We start from the raw sequence: 25,750 nt of genomic DNA, 5'->3' as shown, positions 1-25,750 counted from the left end.
CAGCATAAACATACCCTTTCTTAAACAATGAATGAAAAACGATGTTAAACCTCTAACCTCTCACTGGATGTTTATGTTCTTCAGTAGAAAAGTACATTCAGTGATTGACCAATAGGTACTGGTACAAAATGTTCTGAGCTGTGCTGTACAGGCTGCCTTGAATCATCGCTGTAAAACAAAAAGGGCTCTGAAGGTGCTGATGTCTCTGGTCAGGTGTGCGTCCTGTGGGCATGTCCATCCTCCCCTCAGGGGTCTCTCCTTGATAAAATATGCAGAGGCTTCTTGTGTGTCCAAGTCTCAACCCCACACACGTCACCGTGTCCTGGCCCGAGTGGACACCTGCAGCGACAAAGACGGTTTCAATCAGTCTGTTTCCCTTTCCCTGCAGATGAATTCTAGACTAGAGCGTCACATGGCACATCAGTAACAGACAGTCCCCTGCACACCAAGCCACCATCATAACAGGATGCCACTCACCACCATGAGGTGTCCGTTCTTGGCCTTGTACACCATCGGCTCCTGGCCAGTGCTGAAGTCCACAGCACTCTCTTTCCCTGCCTGGATTTCAATCTTGATGCTGAGAATCAATACAAAAACACATGATGTTTTAGGTCTGTGTACTTGGCCGCTTGTTAAATCTAACCTCTTATTCTTATTTATAGACAGACTCACCTGCCCTGAACCACTTTGATGACACCCTGTTTGTTAGCAATTATGCTGAGTTTCGTCAAAAACTCAAACAAGTGGTCACACTGCATTACTAGGTCCCCCTGAAACAACCACAGGATCAAATAAAACTGGAGAAATTGACCATATACAGTATTGTTAAAAAACATGGCTTTTCACATCTGGCTTTCAAGAAACCTCTGGCTTCAGAGCAATCACTAAACTGACTAAAACATTTGTAATTTTGTTTTTTTGTACAATTGTACAACTGAATCTGGCAATTTGTGCAATATTTTCTTTAACAAGAAATCTTTCCTATCAATAACATTCAATAGGGTAAAGTTCCTGCGCCAACATCTGGGAATTATGCAAAGAGAAAAGTGCAATTTTTTTTTTCTGTTATACAATGCAAGCAAAAGTACCATGTCATCCCAGGCAAACAGGTGCAAGTCAGAACATTACATTTAAGACAGGAATAGATATGTAATTTTAAGATAACAAAGAGAGGATCTTGGCACTATTTCTGAAGTTATGAAATATTTCCTGTTAATGTTTCCTGTTACCATTGGGCATTTAATATTTCTTGTCTCAGGCCAACTTTGATTGAAAACTAGGAAAACTGACACCCCAAACTTTGTTCTGCCGTACCAAACTAACACAGTCTATTGACTAACTTCTAAACATGTCCTGCCATCTCATATAGAGATCCAAACATTAGATGTCTGCTCATTTATACTACTAAAACATAGATTTTTAATAATTTGTAAACAGGGGTAGTTTTGGCCAACTACATCTGAAGGTAAAAGGCCAAAATAGATTTGAAGCCAGACATTTTCATTTATACTACCAAAAAAATCAAGTAAAAGAGAAGCAATGCAAACAAACCCAAAGATCTACATGCATATTATAAAGATATATACATACAGATACCTTCTGTTTAGGGTCTTCACATGTTATGTGGAATACAATGATGCTATCAGTCAAATTACTGATGGAAATACCTGAAATGAATCAAGTACGGACATTTGTTAGCGCAACATGAAAACACTCGTGAGGACAACTGAGATAAACAGTCATATGGTGTCTCCCTGACCTTTGAGAGAGGTGTACAGCACTCTCTGTTTGATCTTGGCATCATCTATCACATAGGCAGCTGTCTGGGTGAGGATGAGCTGCCGCGGCCTTGGTTTGAAGCCATTCCTGTCGTACTTGATGACTGGGACACTGTACTGCAGGAACAGAGAATCCCAGACGGTGAGTTGTGTTTGCTGCAGTCCTATTTCCTGTAGATCTATCTAGACACTGCGTTACCTTGATTCTCTCGTTCCGAATCATCTGCAGGACCTTCATGTTTATATCTTGTTCACCTGCAAATGATGAAATGGTGTAAAATAATTGTTCAAAAGAAAAGTGTCGTTTGTCTTATGCTGATGTTGTTTTTCATATATTTACTATTTTCTGTTAAAAAAGAAAAATCAATAAACTTATTGATCAAAAAAAAAAAAAGAAAATGACAGTGTTTGTAAATGTCTGCAGCTATACTCACTGATTCTGGTGTCCACAAAGGGCTGAGCAACACTCTGTGGATAACTGTCCTTTTTCCCCTTGAACATGGAACTGGTAATAAGCTTCATCTGAATCTAAAAGGATGAAAAATATAAGGGTGATCAATGTAAAAAAACAAAACATATGATGGTCCATGCCTGGATAATGTGTTTGATATGTGTATAATGCTGTCACCTGTGCTTTTTTCTGGGGCGTGATTCCTCTCACGTACCTCCTCACCATGTTGCGGGTGTAGAGCTTACGCAGGATCTCTGATGTCTGGGGGAGAACGGAAATCCAAGGTTAACAGCATTAAAAGAATACTCTTTTACTCTTTATTGCAATGACGTTGCTAACTCTTTGTACCTCTGTCAACACAGCTGGAGCAGATAGCCAGGTGGTTTTATCCAGAACCGTTTTTGGCAGATTGTTTTTAAGCCTGTTCAGCCAATTCTGTCTCACAAAGGCCAGATATTCAGAGTTGTCTGTAGTTTTTGCTTCCCCTCTGGTCATGTATCCTTTAATAAATCTGAAATAAATTGTAAAACATTGTATTTATGAAAAAGTAACAGTGGCCTATATACAGTACAAGGCCTGTGTAAGTTTGATATTGTCTGTTTCCTCGCCTTTCTTACTTCTTGATGACTTTGACAGCCCAGGCTCTCTTCTCTCTCTCTTTCCTCGCCTGCGCTCCTCTCCAACAAGTTTCAATCTTAGTGGCTAAGGGGCATCAAATATATTATTGCATGTCATTTTCCTTTACTCCCAAAACAAAAGAGCTTTGTACATCTTAATGTATGTCATGAACTTTGGCATTTACCAGCTTCTTTCTGTTTTCTGAATTCTCCCTTTGCCTTGTATCCTTTATATTTGGCCTGGAGCCTCGTTGCTGCAATTTCAGAGTATGATAACAAATCATTGTGCCAATAATCAGGACTGAATAACTGAATCAGCTGATTTCCACTCACCCAGTTCATGTTTACATCTCTCATAAGCATCCTCTGTGGCAAAAAGTGTCCTCGGATGACGGATGAATATTTTGGTTCTATAACAAAATTAAAAGCAGTTATTGGTTTCTAATGGCAAGTAGATTATTTGCTAAATTCAAAGAGCACTTTAGGAAGAGCCGCCCTCACCGTCCCATTTTGTATTCATCTGGCAGGTAGCCCAGATGTTGAGCCAGCACTTCCACTCCATCAGCAGGTTCTCCTCTCCAATGGGGCCAGGTGGCTGGACACAGGGGTTTATATCTATAAGACGCAGCAAACCACCCACTCAACATGTTTTAAATGGACTGGAAAGGAACCTCTCCACTCAGATGTTTAATTTAAAAATGAAGCATAAGATCCGATGAGCAGGGATGAGCCGCACTGTCCTTAATACCTCTTTAAGAAGATGTCATATCTGCGTCGATAAGCAAAACCAGCACGTCTGACTCTGAGGTGCTCCAGCAGGCCCAGGTACTTCACTTGGTGCCTGATCAGCGCTTCGTCAAATTGTCCTGTGTGTGTGTGTGTGTGTGTGTGTGAGAGAGAGAGAGAGAGCGAGAGAGAGAGAGAGAGAGAAACACAAACAGTCAGACAGACAGACACAAAGAAAGAAAGAAAGATCAGTTAGTCAAAATTAGACATTCACACCTTGTTAGCAAAATAGCTACATGTACTTTTGTTAATTCCAGTACCTGGCTGCTTGGACTCGTTGGATTTGAGACAGCGGACGTACCAGGCCTCCTTAGCCATGAGGATCTCTGTCAGCTTCAGCAGGCTGCTCTTAAACTGGGTCGCCACCTACAGACACAGACTGAGGGTCATAATCCCTAACAGTTCATCTGTCAAACACATATGGCTTATGAATGAGACAAGACTGCCTCTGCCAGAGAACAATCTTCAGTTTTGCTTCAGTGGCCACTCTAAATAAAATGATGTGACACTATATATGGTTGTAAACTCTGAGCCATTGCACAGTGCTGCTGCTGATACATCACATCAGCTTTGTTAGTGAGGCAGCTGAGAGATACAGAGGGGTCAAACAGGCTGAGTGCTCACTGTTTCCGGTCTTCGCCTGCTGTCTGGGTCCATGGTGGAGAAGCACTCTCTGACTATGGCATTTTTAGACTGACGCATCAGCTATGAGAAGGAGGGATAACACACACAGATTAACACACACGTACACACAAACTATAAAGTTGATACTCAAGACTAATTTGCCAAATTTACTGCATTCCCCTCTTGTATTATTTACAGTAAGTCTACAGGATAGTTAATAATTAAGGAAGCAGTTGAGAAGAGTCCCCTCCTCACCCCATTCCTTGTCTCACATAAAGTCAGAAACTTGCAGACTTACATCTTTTATGTTTCTGTACAGCAGATCATTGTTTTTGTCCAGGAAACCTAGAATGTTACAACAAAAAAATACATTTAGGACATGTGCACCAATGAAAATAAAAAGGCTCAGATGTTTAAGGGCCAACTAGCAGGGCTTGAGACTGTGGTTTCTTTTACCCACAACACAGTAGGTGACCTCCCCAGCATAATGCAAGAGACGGAAATCTCCCCTCTCCAGAGTCTTGCGTGTCGTTTTGTCAGCCAGTTTGTGCCTGCAGTCAGCGGGGCAGAGAGAGACAGAGGGATGAAGAGTGAGAGGCATTAAGGGCAGAGCCTGAGCCTCCGTCTCTATCAGCTCACTGTCAGCTCCCTCACAAGACATCAGTCAGCAGAACGCTGATGAATGGATTCAGACTTGAGCGTCAAGGGATGGTTAAGTCTTGAATTGCACAATAGTACTGAGATGGGCATTGTATTTAATTAAAGCGACTCATCAGTGACCAAATGTGCAAAGCCAAAACATTGGTGATATAAACATTTCAAAATGATTAGTAAAAGACAGAAAATGAAGGTATGATGCAAGTATCCGTTGCCAAATTGTCACCTTTTTAACTTCTAAAGCTAATAAACCGTTTTTTAAGGAGAAAGTTTTACACATACCTACTTTTGAATTATTTTTAAATAAGTAAATAAGTAAATAAATAAGTAGGTAAGTCAACTCACGTGACAAAGTGAGGGTGACTTCCCATCTTCTCCTCCAGTCTCTCCAGAAAGGTGAGATCTGTGGCGTCTCCTGGCCTGAGACACTCCTCATCCTGCAGAATAATCATTAGCACTGATCGCAGTTTCACATGATATTTTACCTGAGCAACATCTTTTGTTTTATGAACTGCTGTCCTGGTCTGAAGAGATATTTCAGTTTCCTTAGTACTCACCAGAATGGATATGATGCCTCTGTGTTTCTCCTCAACCAGGTCACAGATGATCTTGTTGTTGAAGAATTGTACCGGCTCCCACTGGGAGAATAAATGGAAGGAGCAATAAATGATTTATGAATGGATCTCTATTCAGAATCCTCAAATACACTCTATGATGTGAACCGCCATCGATTCACTATCACTCTCTAGTTAATGTATCAGGTCAGTTTACCTCAATACCCTCTGCCTCATACTCCTCTTGCTCAGACTTGAGTGTCAGCTGGATAAAAAGCTGCTGCAGCTTCTCATTGCAGTAGTTTATACAGAACTGCTCAAAACTGAAAGGGAGAATAGGCCAAGATCAATTACAGCCATCAATGAGGCTATCACACAAATTGTAAGGAACACAACTTCACAGTTTTCCGGTGCTTGAAGGTGAACCGAACAAAGGGGAAACTTCAGCTACTCTTGGTGAATCATAAATGAAACTATATGCATGTATAAAACAAACTTCATCAGGGTAAAAAGAGGACAACCACAATAAAGGCAGTGCCAAAATGTAAAGAAAGGCAAAGAGGACTGCCTACCTGTTTACATAGAAAACCTCAAAGCCATATATGTCCAGAAGCCCTATAACAGTCTTCTTTGAAGGGTCCTGGTAGAAAATAATACCAAAAGACAATACAAAGCTTTATACTCTTTATACTTTACACTCACTGCCTGGGATTTGTCAGTTACAGTAAAGTCTTGTCCTAACCTTATTCTCCATGGACTCATTGATCCTCTTGACCAGCCAGGTAAAAGTCCGTCCATAAATGGCTTTGGCCAGAGCATCTCTGACATAGATGGCATGATCAGTTGTGAAGGGGCTAAGGACCTTTACAGTGAGACAAAACATTAGCTATATTGCAAACGCTACATAGCAAGTGACAAAAGATAGTATTGAATATTTTAAATATAACTCTGAATCACAACACTGTTTGTCATTATTGAAATTTAAGGCCATTGTAACTCGATCGCACCTCATCTGTTTTGGCTTCAATCTTCCTGTAGGTTAGTCCCTCTTGGAGTGTTTGAGCATTGACTCCCAGTAGCTACAGAGGGAAGTGATGTAAAGTTATTATTCTTTATTGACTTGACTTGTGTTTTCTAATGATGTCTGGATATCTCAGGAATTATTAGGTTATATTCTTACAGTTGAAACCCAGTGCAACTCTGCATTGTTGTTCAAGGTGGCATGGCCTTTACTGTCAGGCTCAAACTGGACATTCCCTAGGTGGAGAACGCTTGCAATGATCCCAAACAGGTGCTGCACAGAATGAATATTAGTCAGGCACTGACAAACAAGTGGGCAAGAGTGATCCATTTAAATCAAAGAGTATCTACCATAGCCTTCAACTTACATCAGTGTTACTCTCATCAATCTCAATGACCTTCAGGGCATTTGTGACTGTTTTCCAGTCATTTTTGTCATTGATGGAAGACACAATGGCACACTCTCCCTGTGAGAGAGAGTAAACATCGTGACAGATTGTCAAAGTGCAGTACATAAACCTATCCCATAACAGGGTCACAGAGTTGCACATACTTGCGTTAGATAGTTGTACTGCTGGCAGTCTCTCTCCAGGCCGAGCTGCTGCAGCAGGTCTTCCTCTCCTCCCTCCACCAGCTGGTAGAAGATGTGGAAGTTCCTCTCCCCGTGGTTCTGATGGACGACCCGGGACTTCTCCAGCAGGTAGTTCAGGATGTGACCTCCGACTGCTTCCCCCTATCGGTATCAAGTGAACTATTTATTTATTTATAGCCCTTCATCACAAGCAAGTCTTAAGTGCCATTTTTTTTGGAAATGTAATCTTAAGAAAAGCATTAAGAAAGGTAAGTTGATATTCATCAAAGTAGTCCTTAAGTTATGTATTTACTTAACTTTCTTCTTATTTTGCTTCCTAAGAAAAACAAAATAAAATAAAATGCATTTTTGAAAGTATATTTCTCAAATTTGTTCTTTTTAACTTGTTTTAAAATGTTTTAAAAAATGGTTGCACTGAAAAGATAAGCCTCTAAATGAAAACACATTTTCAACAATTAAGTAGGAATTTCTAAATATTAATAGATTAACTTGCATCCTACATTTTAAACTAAACATGTTATTGTTAAGCTTAGCTTGTCACTATTCTTATTTGACATACAGTATGTTACATTTAATAGAGCTTTAGCCAAAAGGCAGTAACCACTGTCTGAGCCTTTTCCTATATGTAAAGTTACCCACTGAGCAATTTTACATTGATTAGCCGTTTAAAAGACGGCTAAATGGTTATGGTTGTAGAAGTCGAAGCTAAAATGAGACTACATAGGGTATAAAAGTGAAGTTTAGTAGACTATGGCTTCTGGTGTATAGCCTATGACAAAAAGAAAGAATTATCTTGTACATACGGACTTCTCTGGTACCTATTTGTGATATTTATAGCTGTTTATGCATTGTTTAAATATGTAATATTGTATTTACTGCTTGGTCTAAAACTCGGCTATACATTGCCAAAAAGAGCCTGGGCTGTATGAGAGCTCAAGCATAGATGCAACGTTGAAATGACATCTACTGTAGTGCTCAGTGGGTACTGAGTAAAGTAAACCATAAATATAGCCACCCTAAGCAATTGTTCCAAAATGTTTTCTGGATACAAGTAGTGCAGCTAGGGAGGAAAATCCTCCTTTGATGCTTGTTTACATCACGGTTGCAGAGAAGGTCCTATTTGAGAAGTTTGTAAGTGAGAAACCAAGAGAGGTTTGTAAGAGATGAGACGAATCTCAAGAAAATATTGGGGGAATTGCACTTAGCCTTCTTAAGAACTTCCTATTTTTTTTCCTAGGTGACTTCTTACGATCTATCTTAAGAGCGCTTTTGTGAATCCGGCCCCTGATCTTTACCTCACTGTCAAACTGAATGTCCATATACTTCCCAAACCGACTTGAGTTGTCATTCTTCAGTGTTTTGGCATTGCCGAAAGCCTGTGGAGAAACACAAACATATCATAGAGTGCTGAATGTTTGTATGACATGCTTTTTTTAGTCTTTCATTATAGTGACATATAAAAGTAACCGTCTGACCTCTAGGACAGGGTTGGACTTGAGCATTTTGTCCCTGACAGTGTTAAGCAGAGTGGTGCTTGGACAGCTGACAGCGTAGTACTGCAGAATCTTCTTGGAAGCCTCCGTCTTCCCTGCTCCGCTCTCACCGGAGATGAGGATGAAGTGATTGTTGAGCTCTGTGAGCATGGTGTGGTAGGCGTTGTCTGCCAAGGCGTAGCTGCAGGGATGCAATACAGTTACTGGACTGGAGAGCATGAGTTACTATCAAGAGGATTTCAACATTTAAGTCAGGTGTGTATGTGCTCGCGAACAGCTTGTGAAACACACAGAGACATACTGTACATGCACATGCACACACACACACACACACACACACACACATACAGAGAGATACACATATTCATAGTTCTCATATATACACTCACATGTGTGGTGGCAGCTCAAAAAAGTTGACACCCATGTAGAGATCCATCTGTTTGCTGTTGTAGATATCCAACTGTTTGTAAGGATTGACAGACACTAACAGAGTGCCAATGTAGGTCTACAGGTACAGAAAAAGAGAATGAGTTCAAAAGATATCACTTTCGAAAGATGTACACACACATTCGTTAACAGTGTTTAAATCAGTCAGTTCCCAGACTCACATAGATGAGGTCCTCGCTGAAGCGTTTCTTCAGGTTGCTGAGGAAGGCCGTGTCTGTGGTCTCATCCAGAAGCACAAAGTCCTGGATTCCCACCCGGTCCCTGGCAATCAGAGCCCCCTCCATGTCCAGCTGACCCTGGGAAACAAGTTGCATCAAGGATGTTAAAGGAGATAAATGCAAAGCCTAAGAGCAATGGCAATAACCAACTTTCTTGAGTCTTAGTGCTGAATTCCTTGTAAAAAATATAGTTTATTAGAGTTAATTAGAGTTTATTAACTATAACTTTAGTGGAAGCAAACTGTGCCACAAGTTACAAAAATAAATGAATCATGTTTTGCATGCATAACGACGATATTCAAAATTCTCAGCCATGTATTTTGACAAATGCAGTTGGATAAATGAATGTATGAATAAATGGCTCTGTGGGGGAGGACGGAGCTGAAAAAGCACCAGAAAAAGCACAAACATGGTCCCTGTTAGTTCCATTGAAACGAGAGGTCTAGAGGTCTTATGTGGCTTTGAAGCAAAGCCCTGTGATTGTGCAGACGAACAGACAGAAGCTAATGATCGCTACAGAGCACACAGGGACCTTGGCTGGCGGCCCATAGTTCACTAGAGCTGACACACCAACCAAACACAACACACTGTGCAAATGGAATAGGGGAGCCCAAAACAGCGGCACATTTAAGAAGCATAGTGGGAAAAATTCCACCAATCTGTTTTGCATTCTCAACACCAACACTTAGACCAAAGGTTTTCACAGCTTTTGTTGGTTTTGTATTTTTTTCTCTCTCCTTTGGAAGCAGAAGTCCTTTGATTCTCAACTCTCTCTGTAAAAACATTAAAAAAGATAATCCATTGGATCTAATTGACACAAAGCCCTTCGTCCCCCACCCCTCCCTCGCCCCCCTCCGCCCATGGCCCTCATTTCTTCTGAGAAAGGCCAAGTGTTTTTGTCCTGTAAATACCACGGAGCAGAGACAAAAAAGACGTTTTTAAAATGCAGTCTACAATCCATTACACATATTCCCCCTGCATATCCATTCAGTAATTATTCATTAGAAAACATTTAACGTCACAGTGAATTTCACACTAGGCAGTCGAAACACAATAGAGGAGATTTGGCCTATTTTGGGGTGAGGAGGGGGGGGTGCTGGTTGTACAGAGGAAGGGTGAGGGCAAAGGAGGGGGGAGGAGGGGAGCAGTATTTGTCTGATCTGAGAACCTCTGAAACGGGGCCGTCTTGAGACAACGGGACAGACTAAATAGTGCAGTAACGGTCTGTGCCCCGCTGCTTGCTGTGACACTCATTTAGTGGCCCTGAGGGCGAACAATAGAGGCTTGTTCTAAGCAATCCTGTGCTGTAATTTGGACTTCATTACTTTGCTCACACGGGGCCCCATGGAAGGAGAGAGGAGGCTAGTCGGATGAGAGTTTTTTTTCCACCTGTCAGCCCCCCACCCCCAATGCTCTCACCCCTCTCCTTAACAATACCCCTCACCCCGTGTCCCCACCAATAACCCTCATCCGACCCCCCTCCCCCCCACTTTAAGCCAATGAGACAGGTGAACAATATCATTGAAGGAACCCCATTTGGGACGTCAGAATCAATCTGGCAATGTGATGGTAGTGGTGCTGGTGTGGGGTATCTGTGACACCCCCTTTCTTCATGGGAACAAACTTCTCTCAAGGCAGCGCAAGCAGACAATATGCTGGGACAGCGTGACTTAGGGATCTGCCATACAGTATTACAAGTAATAACATGGACAGATAAGCTCCCGTCAAGAGAGGGATTAATGACCAGTGATAGTAATGCTAATGTTTTACGTTATGATTCGGTACAGTGCCAAAGCCTGAAGATTTGTTGTGCTCTGTTTGTTGTTTTCCACTCTGGTTTACCTTTGTGTCCTGCAGGTATTTTTTTTGTAAGAAAGTTGTCTGAAGCATGCAGTGGTGTTGTTAATGACACTGTGTTAGAAAGGCTATGGTAAAACTATGCCATGAACACTGAATAGGAGCTCTCAATCCAGGAAGAAGAGAAAGGTAAGTTGAAGTAATGAGTACATATAACCTGACTGCAGGAAAACTATTCCCCCATACAAGTTGTGGCTTTATCTAATACAAGATCTGTGGACTGGATTCTAGGGTTTTAATTAAACAATCAAGACAGCCAAATCTGAGGTACATCGGAAAGAATGATTATATAATGAACCTCCTAAGCCATTGTCAGATCAGGTGAATTGCCTTGCTAGCTCAGAGCACAAGCAATTGTATTTTAATTAAGAGATGGTCCCTCGTCTTGGTCTAGAGTGTCAGTGTGTTGCCTGAGACTGAGTGACCTCATCTCTGTGAGAAACGGAGGCAGGGTTTAGAGGAAGGGGGGGGGAGCTCCTGCGACAACACAGCAACACGTCAACCAAGTAACAGGAAAGTTTATCTCACTCTTAAGAATTCTAGGACTCTGCCTTACGTTGTCTCCCATGTTGGCAATATCACCTCTTGACCCCAAACATCTTTTCATGTCGCTGCAACTAACAGTGGGACTCTAACACAATCATAAGTACTGTGCTTAGGTTCTACTTGACTGGGCCTCCGTGCCACCCACAGAACCTCGACACACACTGAGCCGTCCTGCAGGGTGCTGCGCTCTAACACATTCTACTCTCTAACACTATTTTGACAGCAGTGTGATATCTAAACTGCAGTGAACCCTTTGAAATGCAACAAAACTGCGAGCATGGTCACCAAGAGAACACATGATAAATTTGACAGTACAAAATAACAGATTAAGATCAAACCTGCATGTTGGAAGTTGTATTGGTCAGTTGTCAGATGTCAAATGGGATCCAAACTGGCAAACGTTTTCTTCTCTCCAGATAAGTCAAACAGGTATAGAGTGTCCTCCCATGTCTGCTTGTATGGAGACAATCACTGAACCTATAAATGGTGGATTGCTGACAGCTAGTTGGCAAAAGTCCAGTTTGTATAAAAAAAATGCATTTACTGTCCTCTCTCCTGGTTTTCCAGTTAGCTCATTCATCCAGTATCCGGTAGTACGAGGGCTGGAGATGCTGCATGGAGGCCTGTGTACCTGTTCTCCTGCACACATGCTGACCCAGGCTCGGGGCACTGCGGGCCGGCTACTTAATCATTCATGCCGTGGGAGGTGGAGGGACAGGGAGATCTTATTCAGTGCTTACCTGGGTATCTACTGCTCTACTGAGTGTAACATAACGATGGAGAAACAAGATCCAATCCACACCAATCCAACCATCCCCCTTTCCCTCTCTTCCTCCCTCTCTCCCTCTCTCTCTGTCTAAGCTCCATTACACCACTACCAAGAGCCACAAGCCCCCAGTCTCATTCTCCCCTCTGGCACAGCCTAGGTCTGGTTACTGATCTTTGATTAGACGGATACATTACTGGCTAATCACCAACTGCTTTGTAACTCAGCATAACAGTGCCAGCTCAGCACCATTATTTCATAAGGCACTCTGAGCTGCCAATACTAGGTGCCTCTTTAAAAGGCTATCGGGTTGATGCCTAAATACTAATATCTCAGAATTTTTGCTTGGTTAGATATTTTGATAACAGTAATTATGAATTCAGGTCAGTACCAGTGTGTCAAAATATAATGTCAGTGGTTAACAATGTATATTATCATCCGACTGACATAACTGAATGCATGTTGCTTAAAAATCTTTGCAAATGAAGGAACAATATGCACACCCACAAGAGCTCTTGCAAGGCTGCTGACTTTACAAATGAGGCTTAAAAGGTACAGGACTGTGTGGCTCTCCTTTTGCAGCTTAAAAAAATCAATTATTACTGTCAACTAGATGCTTAGCCACTCGCAAACTCATAGCTGGGAAATTGTTGGGCCTGGACTGTGTTTTAAGACTGTTTGTATCCACCAACAAAAAGACAAAGATGCATACACCATTATTTAATTGGAATTGGAATTGGAATTGGAATTGGAATTGGAATTGGAATTGGAATTAGAACTGGAATTGGAACTGAAATTGGACTTTCTCATCAATATTAGTTTAAGAGCAATAACTTGTTTACCTCTGTAAGCTGGTAACCAGTAGCAGACAACACACACACCCCCTCTGAGGAAACACAGGTGTCCATTATCCACTGGACTGGTGACCTAAATGTGCAAAAAGATCAGGTTTCACTCAATTTATGGATTGATTTGTGTATTGAAAGCTTTCAGTAAATTAGTCATAATGGATGAGAGTTCAAACCATTTGAATTATTCACTCTTCAGTCCAGAAAAGTTGTCAAGGCCACAGCCCACCTCTCCCCCGGCCCAGCGGCCCAGCAATGCTTGTCCAATCTTAACAAGCTTTGTGCTACCCACTGGGCTCTGATTCAGCACGAGACCCGGCAAATCCAATTACACAGGAGTCAGAGAGTTTGATTTTCCCATTATAGATTCCATGCTGAGAATGAGAGCTGATGATAACACTCACATCACACCATTACTGCCCTCTCCCTTTCTCCCTCTCTCTGTCTCATTCTCCCGCTCTCTCCTTATTTTGTCTCAGTTTCTCTGTTTCCCTCCCTTTTATTTCTCTCTCTCTGTCTCTTCCTATCCAATTCCTCTTTTTCCCAAAGACCTTCTTTCTTCCCCTGTCCCTTTCTTTGGATTTCTTCGTCTTTCATAGTCCATTATTCTAATTTTTCGGAGCAGCGTAACGAAGGCTGGGCCCCCGTCATCATTTCAGTCCCATCTATAGTGGTGGGTCAGTGAGGTTACTTCATACCCCACATTGGGCACTAATTTTTTTACTTTGGCATTATTTCTGTCTTTCTCAACAACCAAGGGAGACATATGACAGTATTAAATTCCCCTTAATCATGATTTCTTATTCCTGTAGGCAGCATCCCCTTTTGCTGAATATTTATCTCAATTTTCTCAATCACAATTTTCTCCTCAATTCCTCAAGAGCCAATACTCAGCTACACACCAGGAATAAATGTTACCAAAAGTTACTCTTAGCTTAGAAAATGTTGCACTTTGGGCAACAGCAAAAGCTCTGAAAGGTCAATGCTGAAGCTAAATGCCCAGAAATTCAGACAACTTGACTTCAGGGAGTCTGAGTCGTTTGGGGAAACCCCGCGCCCGCTGCGCCACATGAAAGGTCAGCGAGACTTCGCTTAGAGGTGAGGCTCCTTTACGCTGAATCAGCGGTGAAAGAGAGCAGGACTTTTGCTCTATCTTTACCCTTTAGGTCACTGAAAAGGACTGACCTTGCCAAAGGGCAGAGGCTATGGTCTTGACACAGGTCACACAGAGGTCAACACCATTGACCTCTCCAAACCTTAAAGATTGGGTTTTCTGTGATCCTTCAGTACAATAGGATTGTGACAAACAATCAGCCTTCAGATATGAAGTCCAGCAGTCGTCTGCCGTGTCAGAGAGAAGGTGGCATGATGGACTCTGCAGGAGGATTTCTGCTTGATCAATACAATAGTCAGTCAGTGGATGGAGCCTCCTGCCTGCAGCTCAGCCTCTGTCACTCTTCACACGGCCTATCTGATGCAAACAGACAGCTGTTTGTGGAAACTCATCATTTTAAGGGCCGTCAGCAGCATGTTCTGCTCAGTCATGTTAATACAATGGCTTGTCCTCACTAATGCTTTTTTGAACGTCACTGGGCAACACACCATTAAGTTTCATATCATAACCAGAGAAGTGTTGGGTGAATGAGCTGCAATACGAATATGAATATGCAGTCTCCAGACTTTTTTTATACTATTAGACTATTACAAATCTATGAAGAGTTTTGTTCCAAAATGAGATATCCACCATAACAAAATGACACCCACTCTCTCATATTGTCTGCTGGCATGAAAGTTAAGCACATTATGGGTTAGTATTGAAGTTAGGAGTTTGCTTGGAAACATTTTTTGAGAATTATTATTTATGTTTTTCAAATATTGCCTGATTATTCTCAAGTAGCAAAAGTTTTCCAAAATGGATATATAGTGTTTTGGAATGAAACCCTTCATATACAATATTGAAAATCAATTCAAACTATTACAATTTTGTGACTATAAGGATGTGAAGTACGTAAACACCTAAATAAGTAAAAGACGTGATGTTATATGAGTAAAAATAACGATGTTCTGACAGTGCTATTACATAAGTATATGCAAGAAACTTAATATTGATGTTGCATCATTGTTGCACCGTGCTGGTACTTCCAGTTCCCCCTCTGCCCTCCTTCTGACAAGGTGTAAGAAGCTGGATCACAGAAATCTCTTGTAAGAATCCTCTGCCTGGTTGACCTATGACAGGGCGGCCCGAGGCTCGACGGGCTGGCCACTCTGCTCCTATCAGGTTAAAGCTTCATCAGGAAAACAAAGGGCTTTGGCAGGACACTGATGCTGCGCCTCGGCTAAGCACGGCTGACAGCAGCTTCCTGTGTGCGGCCAGAGGGTCGCTCAGGGTGACATGTCGTTCTGGGGGACACTGGGTCTCTGCCTGCAGAGGAGATTAGAGGGGTGAGCTGACCTCATTCTCAGAGGGACTGATGTGTTTTTAGTAAACACTTGGTGCAAGACAAAAACAGAGGCTACAAACACAGGCCAACCCTCAGGCGGTGATCCCATTGTTTCCCCATTACTCCTGAACGGGCATGAGAGGGGAATGCCGTCACTCTCCGTGGGGAGTCCTCCTCTGCTCTGCTGCAGTGGCACTGCTGCTGCTGGACAGTCTCTACTGAATCCATCACACACAGGCAGGACAGACACTCAGAGCCACCCACAGGTTGCTGCTAGAAACGTATAGTCAGGGTAGGGGCCATTCATGGGTTGAATTGAGAATGCATGATAAATTCCAATTAAATTCCTAGAGTTGGAATTGGAATTGCAATTGCACCCAGCTCTTAGGAAATTGGAATCAATTTGGAATTGCATCAAACAGAACTAAATTACACTTCTAAGATAGGCTGTCTTGACTTGCTAAACATTATAAATCAAACATTATGAAATAAATCAAACTGAACTGAATTAAATTCAACTTCCTGAAATTCCAATTCAATTCCAATTCTGTTTTTTTTCAAATTCCAGTTCCAATTCTTCATTCTTCATTCACTTCATGAATTGACCCCAACCCTGTTGATAGTCCATCACCACCAAGTATAAACATTTTGATAATATCATCATCATCGCATTGACATTTTACTTTAGGCATGTAGCAACTCAGAATGAGTGAGCAGATACAGGACAGTATATAGGTACAGGTACTGCAGGGGGTCAGTGTCCTGCTCATGGGCACTTCGGCTGATGTGACCCTGTGACCTTCCCATAAGTCACATCAGTAAATTATTAGTAGGCCTTCGACACTTCCACGCCTTGACATACAGTATTCCACACTTTCATCACTGCCTGTGCTGCTCAGAGTGGTGTCACTTGTTTCCAGGTCAGAACCCCACGGGCTCTAGGACCTGCAGGATCTGCTCTGTGAGGATGGGCTTGTTTTTGTCCGTTACGTTCATGCATGTAATCATTGATTGTGCCTATTGTGACAGGGCGATTTACCATCTGTAGTGTCCCCCGGGGCTGATACTGCTGTCATCGGCGATCTCCCCACAGACTTCAAGGAATTTCTCTTTAATTTCCGGCCGCACATTTCATTTCCAATAGGTTTCACACTCAAGTCTGCTATTATAAGCCAAGATATCCTCTTGTATTATCATGTAAGGCGTGCATGAAACACTTAACCACTACGTTTTCACACACCAATCCACCTGATAAGACTTTGTTGTTGATTTTTGTTGTTCTTGATTTAGTAGGCCCTATAGAATTGTTAAACAGTCTATACCTTGATTAGAATTCTCTATTTGGGATAATTTCAAGTGAATTGAATTGAAACTATTCCTCGTTTTGCTGGGGACCCCTTGATACCCAAGGACTCCTGAGGTTCCTGAATTCCTGCTGCAGCCTTTATGTGGAAAACTTGGACTATCATGTTGGAGGAGGGAATTTCTAGTGTTGGACTCGTTACTCTATGAAGTAAATAAAGTTGGCTTCTCGTTACTCGCAGCCTATTCGTTACACTACTCCTCGCTGACCTTTAAACATCAGGATAACTCACTTACCTATCCATGTTCTTGTCATTCGCTCGGTAAAGTCAAAGCAATGTACTGTACTTTCACTGAAGAAAACTTTTCTGCTCTCTCAGTGTGAGTGGACTACTAATTATAATGAAAACCAATCGGGTGATGGGGGGTGGGTTACTTTTTTTTTTTTTTTATAATTCAGCTTAATTTTGACATTTTAAAGGGGTGGTGACAAGGGAACGACTCGTTTTTTTTTATGGGTAATTGTGCTTATTATTACTGAAATTTGTGATTCGTTACACTCCTCGTCACAGGGGAACAAAATCATGTCATTACTGTAGTCTTTTTCAAGCGGGGCTCCTGAGCTGCCGCCTCCTGCAGCCCCCCGGCCCCCAGCCCTCCCTCCGCGCCTCCCCGGCTCTTTTTCCCACTGCTGAGAGGAGCAGGACGCGGCCACGGCGGCGGGAAGCAAATTATCTACAAGCACTTCCCTAAAAGTTCACATTCACACACACAGATGCCACAAGTGGCGACTCACACCATCTGAGATCTGAGAGAGGGACCTTATTTGGAATAACCCACCACAGGCAGGAACATAGATATGGATATTTTATGACTCTTCTTTCTTTTTTGTTTTCGTTTTTTCTGTAATTCTGCAATTCCTCTTGCTTTTAATGCTCGTACTCTGAGTTCGCTATTTTGAAATATTTGACTTATTTTTTTGAGTCAGTAGTCTGAGCAGGCTATAGGCCTAAACTGGTGTATTTTGTGTTTTGTTTTGCCTTGGCAAAGAGACGCACAGAGCGCACCTGTGCGCCGCAGGAGCAGCAGCGCTGGACTTTACAACACTGACAAGGAGCCTCTTATAGAGATCTCACCTCATTTCTCCAACATCCAGATCAGAAGAGGACTAGGCCTAAATGTATGGATGGAGTAGCATGACCTGACTTTGTAACAAGCTGTGAATTTGTCTACTATTGGATACACTGGAGGAGTCCACCACAACCACACTAACACAAACTACCGAGAGTTTGATGACAAAAAAGTTATCACAGCCAGCTGACTCATCATCGCTCCTTGTGTAACTCCTACAGCAGCCTAGTGGTCGGAGGTGTGGATGTTGTCGGGACTGTCGCAGGCACAGTGCGTTAGCAGCAGCTGTCAAACTCCTGGGATCCTGCCCCTCGGGCGCCTGGGAGCTCCGCGGAGGTCTCCACTGCGCATGACAGAGCGCTGGACAGCTCCAGAGAGGGAAATTTAAAAACGGTTTTGGAGAATCAAGTGCAGCACAGTCAAATACAGTACAGGGGCACACGAGCGGCTCACACATTCTTCAGTATCTTCCAAAACAGGTGATTTTTTTTATGATTTCTCTCTTTCAGCATGGTCATGTTTGTCAGGTTGTTTTATATTATGAGCCCAGTGAAATTTTAATGATTTTAGGTTTATCCATAATTTCTCTGTAGCCTATTGATAAGCCATTTAAACCGAGGCTAACCAAATGTGATCAAACTGTTATGTAAACATTTGAGTTGAATGTTCATTGGATAAATGCAGGCGATAGTAGCCTACATTTTTCTTCTATAGTTTGTTATGGACTTAAATTACAGAAGGCAAAAGGAACCTTCATTGAGTCAAATAGCCCATGCTACAGCTTACAACAAAGGGATGATGATGCTAAATTAAAATTACTATGTATCATTATGAATGCATTATTACATTTCGTTATTCTGTTTTTTTATTGGACCTTTACTCATATTAAATTTAGGTTAAAAGTAGTTTTTTCTTTTTTTACAGAGCACTTTCTTGCTGCATATGTTACTGATAACTAATGCTATGCCAATAGATTTATTTGCTAAATTAATATGGCCAATTTGATCAATTTAATTTGATCAAAATACCATTATCAATATTGCAATAAGGACATAGCTTGTTCAGTTCAGTTTTAAGCCTCGCTGAAGGCAGGACCTAAATTGTGTCAGTTTTATTAATTTCATTGCAGAGGTATCAAACATCCCAGGAAATGATAGAAGGTGGAATTACATCTAGGATGTCAGGAATAATTGAGAATGCTGGACATCATCCATCTCCTCAAGACTACAGGTAAGATTCCTGATTTGTTTTATCTGTTGAACTATATTGGGACAAAGCGGTACAAAATGTTCTGGGTCTCAGCAACACTGAACTTATTTTTTTGCATATCTTCAAAAACACTCAGGCCCAAAACTGAGATGCCTCAATAGAAAAAAGGCATATTTATGTTAATCAGACCCCAAAAGGTATTTCCCAAAGTGTCATGGAACAAATTGTCTAACTCCACTATGTTTAATCTAAAGGTAGATGGACAGCTCTTTTTGTGCATGGGGGGGTTGCATGAAAAAGGAGAGAGAAAAACCTGAAGAATAAATGATTTTCGGTCTGAATGGATCTGTCAGAAACCATCAGCTCTGTTTACACTCCCGCTGTCGGCACACGGAGAGCCTGAGCCTCTTGGCCTGCCGGCTCAGGGGGAGACAGGGCGCTCTGGGTCACCAGTATGGAGAAGTGGCTCCCAATTAGAAAAGGAGAGAGGGAGGGAGAGAGGGAGGGAGGCAGAGGGGAGAGGGAGGAGGAGGCGCAATATTTAGTGTTGTTGAACCTCTGGGAAAGCTTGTGTGACTACTGGATGATAGATGGGGACACTTGCTCAACATGCTTTGCATCAGTGAACAATATCTGTGCTGTGGGTTCTGAGAGAGGAGGGGAAGTGGGGATACGCCCCAACTATCAAAATATGTGCTATATGTATTCTGTGATATCATTTTTAGCTGAGTGTGTGTGTGACATTTACATGCAATAACTGTTACCTTGACTGGTCTTGTGAAACAATATTAAAAGTGTTCTATTGTAGTTTACATATAGGCCCAAAATAGCAAATGCATCTTATTGGTTTTGATTCAGTTAGAGACTATGCACAACTATTTTTGTCCATCTATTTATATTTCACCACAGAAGTAGGGAAGTCACAAAGAAAAATATTGTCTCTACAATCGTGCCTTTGTAGTAGTTTGTACAGTCAGTCATAGTTTTTCCAGTTCTTATGCTTGAACGCTGTATTTATTCATTTAGACAGAAGTGACGTAAAACTCAGTTTACTTTATTGCAAGGAGACAGAGGGAAAGAGAGAGAAAGAGAGAAAGAATGAGTCAGTCTTGCACTCTAACTTCAAAGCTTGAGTTGAAATACAGTGATATTGTGCGCGGTGTTGAATTTCACAAAGCCACCTGTCTGCTTCAAAAGGACAATCATTCAAAACCATCTAGTGGTGCATGCATAGTGTTTGAGGACGTGTGCTGATTCCTGGCTGCAGTGATGTCATTTATTCAGCCAGTAGACTGAGTAAGCAGTGAGGCCTGACCTCGAACTACACTTACACCCCCTCTGGCCCTAAGGCTCCGTTGATTTCCCCATTAGGGGGATGGGGGGGGCTGAAGGGGGATGGGGCGGCAGTGAGGATAGAGGCTGGAAAGGGACAGGGAAGCAGATGGCATCCTATTTGTCCCTCTTGTGTGAGGGCTGTCATTCCAACAGATTAATGCAAGGGCTGGTTAAAGAAAAAAAAAAACGGTAGAGACAATCAAGGAAGGGTCTGGGGAAGACAATGGAGCCACGTGCCACTGGGCAGATTTGTCGTTTGGGACACAATAGGTGATCATTTTTCAATAGACAAGGCCAACTGTTGCAGGCAACATGTGCTGCTGTCCCATGTTTCAAACGATCTCATGCGTTGTTTACTTATGATTCAGCCAATGGTTAAGGCGAGATTGTGGTCACCTGACACAGGGTTGATTTTTTTATTTGGAGATTGGGGGTGTGTGTGTGTGTGTGTAGTTGGGGGGGGGGGGTACTCCTACACTATCCAGAGACCCACACAGTAACTGAATAGTATGTGTTGTCATAGCGACCCCAATTACTAAACCCTTCCACAGTAAAGTGTGTGCAGAGAAGACTGGAGAGGATTCAAGAGGATTCCTCTCTTTTCTTTCTTTTCCTTCGAGGCTCGCTGCATAAAAGACGTAATGAGTGAAAGCTGATTGGCACTGGTCCTTGCACTGGTTAAACAGAAATCCTTCATTTAATCCAGTTTATAGCACAAAATTTAGCATGGATTATGAATGTGAAATGGCTTGATTTGGAAAATTATCTTAGGATCAAACATCTACATTAATAGATCATACTAAAAAATCATTTGCCCTTTTGTAATTATTATTTCATAATTCTACCAAAAAGTGGAGAAATAAAAAAAAATGTGAGAACCAAAATTCAGTGTTACTTTCCTGGAAAAAAAAAAACCCATCTCAACAGATTATTTACTTTGAATGGAAAGCTTGTTTAACTCCCTCATTGTTGATTAAAACTGTCACTGCTAAATAACACTTGTAGTTAATCTTCTTACGGCAAATCCTGGATGGCATGGCTAATACACGGCTGCGCTGAGAAGCTTTTTAGTCTGAATTTCCCCAGATTCATTCACTCATTACAGTGGGTTTGACTTTGAAGGACAAAATGTTCGGTGAAGTGTTTAGATTTAAATTCCACTTGCGGTCTATGTGTCTGAACTGACAGCCGTGTACCCCCCACCCCCCTCCACCACCTACCCTCCCCCCCACCCCGGTCCTACAGGCTTCTGACCACAGACCCCTCCCAGCTGAGGGAGGAGGACCTCCCGGGGGACCTGCAGTCTCTGTCATGGCTCACCTCTGTGGATGTGCCCCGGCTGCAGCAGATGGCTGACAGCCGAGGCCACAGCAACGGGCCGTCCCAGGCCAGCCTGCTGGAGCAGCAGACAGGTGAGACGGCAGGGTGGGGACAGGCCAACGTTCAAAATCCCCACACACTCTGTGACTGGATAACGCAGGACTGCTGGACACCTGGCTTGTGGGCTCTCTTCTCTCTTCTCCCTAAAATTCACGAAAAGAGAAGACATAAGACTAGCTCGATAGATAGAGGTTAAAGAGTAACTTGACACCAAACCCAAATATGTGTAAAGCCTGACATTTTAAGAAAAAAAAGCATGCTACTGAAATTGCCATCTGCTCGGCACCAAAGATCAGCCAATAGCAGATGGCAATTTCAGTAGCATGCTTTTTAACATTAAATGTCAGGCTTTACATGGATTTGGGTTTAGTGTTATGAAAATACAAGATAGCTGCTTTTACCATTGCAAATTCATATTGTACACTAAAACCATATTAACTAAGACTGGTCTGTCTGTTGCTTCTTGCAGCTCAGCTGAACAACATGACCATGACAGGGGGCCAGGGCTCCATGCTGCACCTCCAGAGCAACATGCAGCACAGCCCTCTGGGAATCAACGTCATCAACACCCACAGTGGAAGTGTGAGTTGTAGCGGCCTTGCCAGAAATATATCAAAGTATTATTTCTGTCATATGGGACTTATAGATTGAAGTTTAATGCTGAATGTCCTGGGCTTGTTCCACAGATGTCTCCATTCTCCATGAATGGGCTGCCCTCCCCTGGGTACCAGTGCCCTACCTCAGTCTACCAGCCTACACCCCAGCAAGTGTACTCTCTCACCCAAACTGGACAACAGGTACCAAACACTTCCTGTCCTGGGCTGTCACACTGCTAAAGTCACACTGAAATGAAAAATTACTTCTTTGCCTTTTTAGCGCATTCTAACTATCCGACCATACACCTATTTGAACATTTATGCGAAAAAGAAAAGAAAAGCATTTTATTTTATTGTATTTTTATGTCAAAATGTGTTGACTTCATGGTGTACCAGGAGGCATACATAAAAAGTCCAACCAATAAAACCATCACATATTTTTGAACAATCCGCCACCCTGCCCCTCCCAAATATCTGATATCCCATTAGCTACACTTTTGAATGATCCTTCCCCCCGCTTTATGTCCTGCCCCAATATCCTCTTTCAATAGGAAATACACAATAACACATTAAGGAAGGCAAATTCTCCCAAAATGTGGTTTCATTGTGACTTTATGCAAATTAAGTACGTGACTTTATCAATCTTGAGATGGTGGAAAGTAAATTTTCTTATTATTCTCTCTTCTTTCCCTTAGTGTTCAACTGCTGGGCTTTATAGCAATGTCTCTTTCAACAACCAAAGTCTGTTCACACAACCTCGCCTGGCTCCGCAAAACCAGGACCTGCAGCCCAAGTCTTTCCCCAAGCCAATCTACTCCTATAGGTGAGTCGTCGTTTACATGGTTCAAATAAATTAGAAATACACACCGAATGTCCTGATTATCTTCAATGTATTTCACTACTCTGCTTGGAACAAATGGCATACAAATAATGAATCTTTTCTTGTTAATTTTCTTCAGCTGTTTGATTGCCATGGCTCTGAAGAACAGCAAAACTGGTAGTCTCCCAGTCAGTGAGATCTATAGCTTTATGAAGGAACACTTTCCTTATTTCAAGGTAAAAGAATAACGTTCTGTTACTATTAACTCAAAAAGAATAAGAGAGGTGATGGGTGTAGATGAGTCATGTAATTTAATATATCTCTTGCTCCTTATCTCTCTGCAGACTGCACCAGATGGATGGAAGAATTCAGTCAGACACAACCTGTCCTTAAACAAATGCTTTGAGAAAGTGGAGAACAAGATGAGCAGCTCATCCCGTAAGGGCTGTCTGTGGGCGCTGAACCCTGCCAAAATTGACAAGATGGAGGAAGAGATGCAGAAGTGGAAACGCAAGGACCTCCCAGCCATCCGCCGCAGCATGGCTAACCCTGGTCAGAAATTCATTTTCTTGAATGTTAAAGGTCTCGTTCCCAACCATAAGATAAGATTAAGATAGGATTGCACTTTACTGATCCCCTGGGGATAATTGAGCAGCCTGAGCAGCAGTTGGCGGAACAGTGCCGAGGAAGTGCAGGAAAGGTCATAAAAATAATACAGGGAAGGTAATATAATACAGGAAAGGTAATAAGAAAGGTAATATAATAAATAGAAACTATAAATGATAGTGCAAAGCTTCTGTGCAATAAATGGACTCTGTGCGAGATTGAGTCCAAGGATATAGTCCAGAAGTGCATAATATCATGTCATATCAGGTCAAGTTTTAAGTTAATTTTAAGTTAATGTTAAGTTAACCAATGGGCAATGAAGTGGAGAAAGTTCTCCATGAGTCACAAAAAAAAATCACACTGATTGGTTGTCACCTTGTCTGATAATCTGTCCTGTTCCCTGCAGATGAGCTGGACAAACTGATCACAGACCGTCCAGAGAACTGCAGACGTAAGGCCGTGGAGCCGGGCATGACCCGGCTGCCCAGCTGTCCCACCGGCCTGCCGCTGCCGCTCCCAGCCCAGATGCAGCCCCAGCCCATAGTCACTCTGTCCCTGCAGTGCTTACCCATGCACCAGCACCACCAGCTTCAGGCCCAGCTGCAGGCCCAGGCCCGCCTGGCCCCTATGTCCCCCGCCCCGGCCCAGACGCCTCCGCTCCACACAGTCCCTGACCTTTCCCATAGCCCCCTCACCCAGCAGCCCGGCAAGCAGCCGCACGATTTCTACAGTCTCCATGGTGATACACACACAGAGGTGGACGCGCTGGACCCTAGTATCATGGACTTTGCCCTTCAAGGTAAATGCAGTGTTTTCACAATGTTACACCTGTCCTGTGTTTGTCAGATCAATGTTTCAGTCATAAACTAGCTCATAAATCTGACACTGTTGGTGATAGTAGCTGATTTCCTGAGTCAGGGTCAGGACACTGAGCTCTCGTTTTGCCTCCTCAGGTAACCTATGGGAGGAAATGAAGGACGACAGCTTTAACCTGGATGCATTGGGTACCTTCAGTAACTCACCCCTTCGACTATCAGACTGTGACTTGGGAACAGCCAACCTCCCTCCTGTCTCCAGTGGAGCGAGCCTGCCTCTCTCAGATGTGCAAGTGACGGGCCTCTACACCTCTTACACCTCCCTGGATCCCCTCTCCTCCCAGTACATGGGCGCACCAGCCAGCAGCAAGCCCATCGCCCTGCTTTAAAGCCAGAGGAAAGATTAGGAGCTCAGCTGTCACTAAAAGAATCAACTCAACTTGAATTATCTATGGATATCTGTGGATGCCAACTAAAGAAGTATGAAGTCAAAGTCTGAATCCTGGTTTCTTTTGTGCTAGTAATAGTACAAATCACATTGCATTCCTGTCAACTGGGAACTGCCTGGAGAAGGATTTTTGAAAATTATTTAGCCACAGTGCGCAAGAAAACTGTTATTGGCAGCTTATAAAGAACTGACATTTGGGGAAGAGGTGACTGTAGGAAAAAATACATGACTTAAAATATCTATGTACGATATTTCTAGTCTTTTGCCAAGCAAAGACTCAAAGCCTGTCTTAAGTACAAACACCCTATGTGGAGCATTACCATCAAGTTAGCATCCACCAACGTTTCTACTATTCACACTGCGTTTGTAAACCCTACCATACCATACTGTAGCTCCCTGTCTCTTGTCTGTTG

The 25,750-nt window shown here is 42.5% G+C and overlaps 2 protein-coding genes across 2 annotated transcripts; one reads left to right on the top strand and one right to left on the bottom strand.

Moving 5' to 3' along the window:
• Positions 1–312: 312 nt before the first annotated feature.
• myo1ha (myosin IHa) lies at positions 313–9,333 on the bottom strand. Its single transcript, XM_071513597.1, has 31 exons — positions 9,181–9,333; positions 8,962–9,077; positions 8,555–8,753; positions 8,375–8,455; positions 7,041–7,220; positions 6,856–6,954; positions 6,648–6,761; positions 6,475–6,546; positions 6,210–6,329; positions 6,040–6,107; positions 5,685–5,790; positions 5,471–5,551; positions 5,259–5,350; positions 4,713–4,807; positions 4,555–4,601; positions 4,257–4,337; positions 3,893–3,998; positions 3,595–3,712; positions 3,348–3,461; positions 3,180–3,256; positions 3,032–3,100; positions 2,847–2,931; positions 2,578–2,740; positions 2,407–2,490; positions 2,213–2,306; positions 1,978–2,033; positions 1,760–1,895; positions 1,597–1,667; positions 673–770; positions 478–577; positions 313–339 (listed from the first exon to the last, which is right to left on the bottom strand). The coding sequence occupies exons 1-31, from the start codon at positions 9,331–9,333 to the stop codon at positions 313–315; spliced, it is 3,102 nt and encodes a 1,033-aa protein (XP_071369698.1).
• A 9,945-nt stretch (positions 9,334–19,278) lies between these two features.
• Positions 19,279–25,278, top strand: foxn4 (forkhead box N4). The gene is made up of 9 exons (XM_071513660.1): positions 19,279–19,358; positions 21,918–22,084; positions 22,522–22,634; positions 22,739–22,849; positions 23,344–23,471; positions 23,608–23,704; positions 23,813–24,020; positions 24,481–24,873; positions 25,028–25,278. The coding sequence occupies exons 1-9, from the start codon at positions 19,279–19,281 to the stop codon at positions 25,276–25,278; spliced, it is 1,548 nt and encodes a 515-aa protein (XP_071369761.1).
• The last annotated feature ends 472 nt before the right edge of the window (positions 25,279–25,750 follow it).

Source organism: Centroberyx affinis, unplaced genomic scaffold, assembly GCF_046629955.1.
Source record: "Centroberyx affinis isolate AG114_WGS23_722 - 3 ecotype Tasmania unplaced genomic scaffold, CSIRO-AGI_Caff_v1 ptg007379l_1, whole genome shotgun sequence".
Classification (NCBI taxonomy): domain Eukaryota; kingdom Metazoa; phylum Chordata; class Actinopteri; order Beryciformes; family Berycidae; genus Centroberyx; species Centroberyx affinis.
The sequence above is the reverse complement of the archived record's forward strand: the minus strand, read 5'-3'. Positions and strand labels throughout refer to the sequence as shown.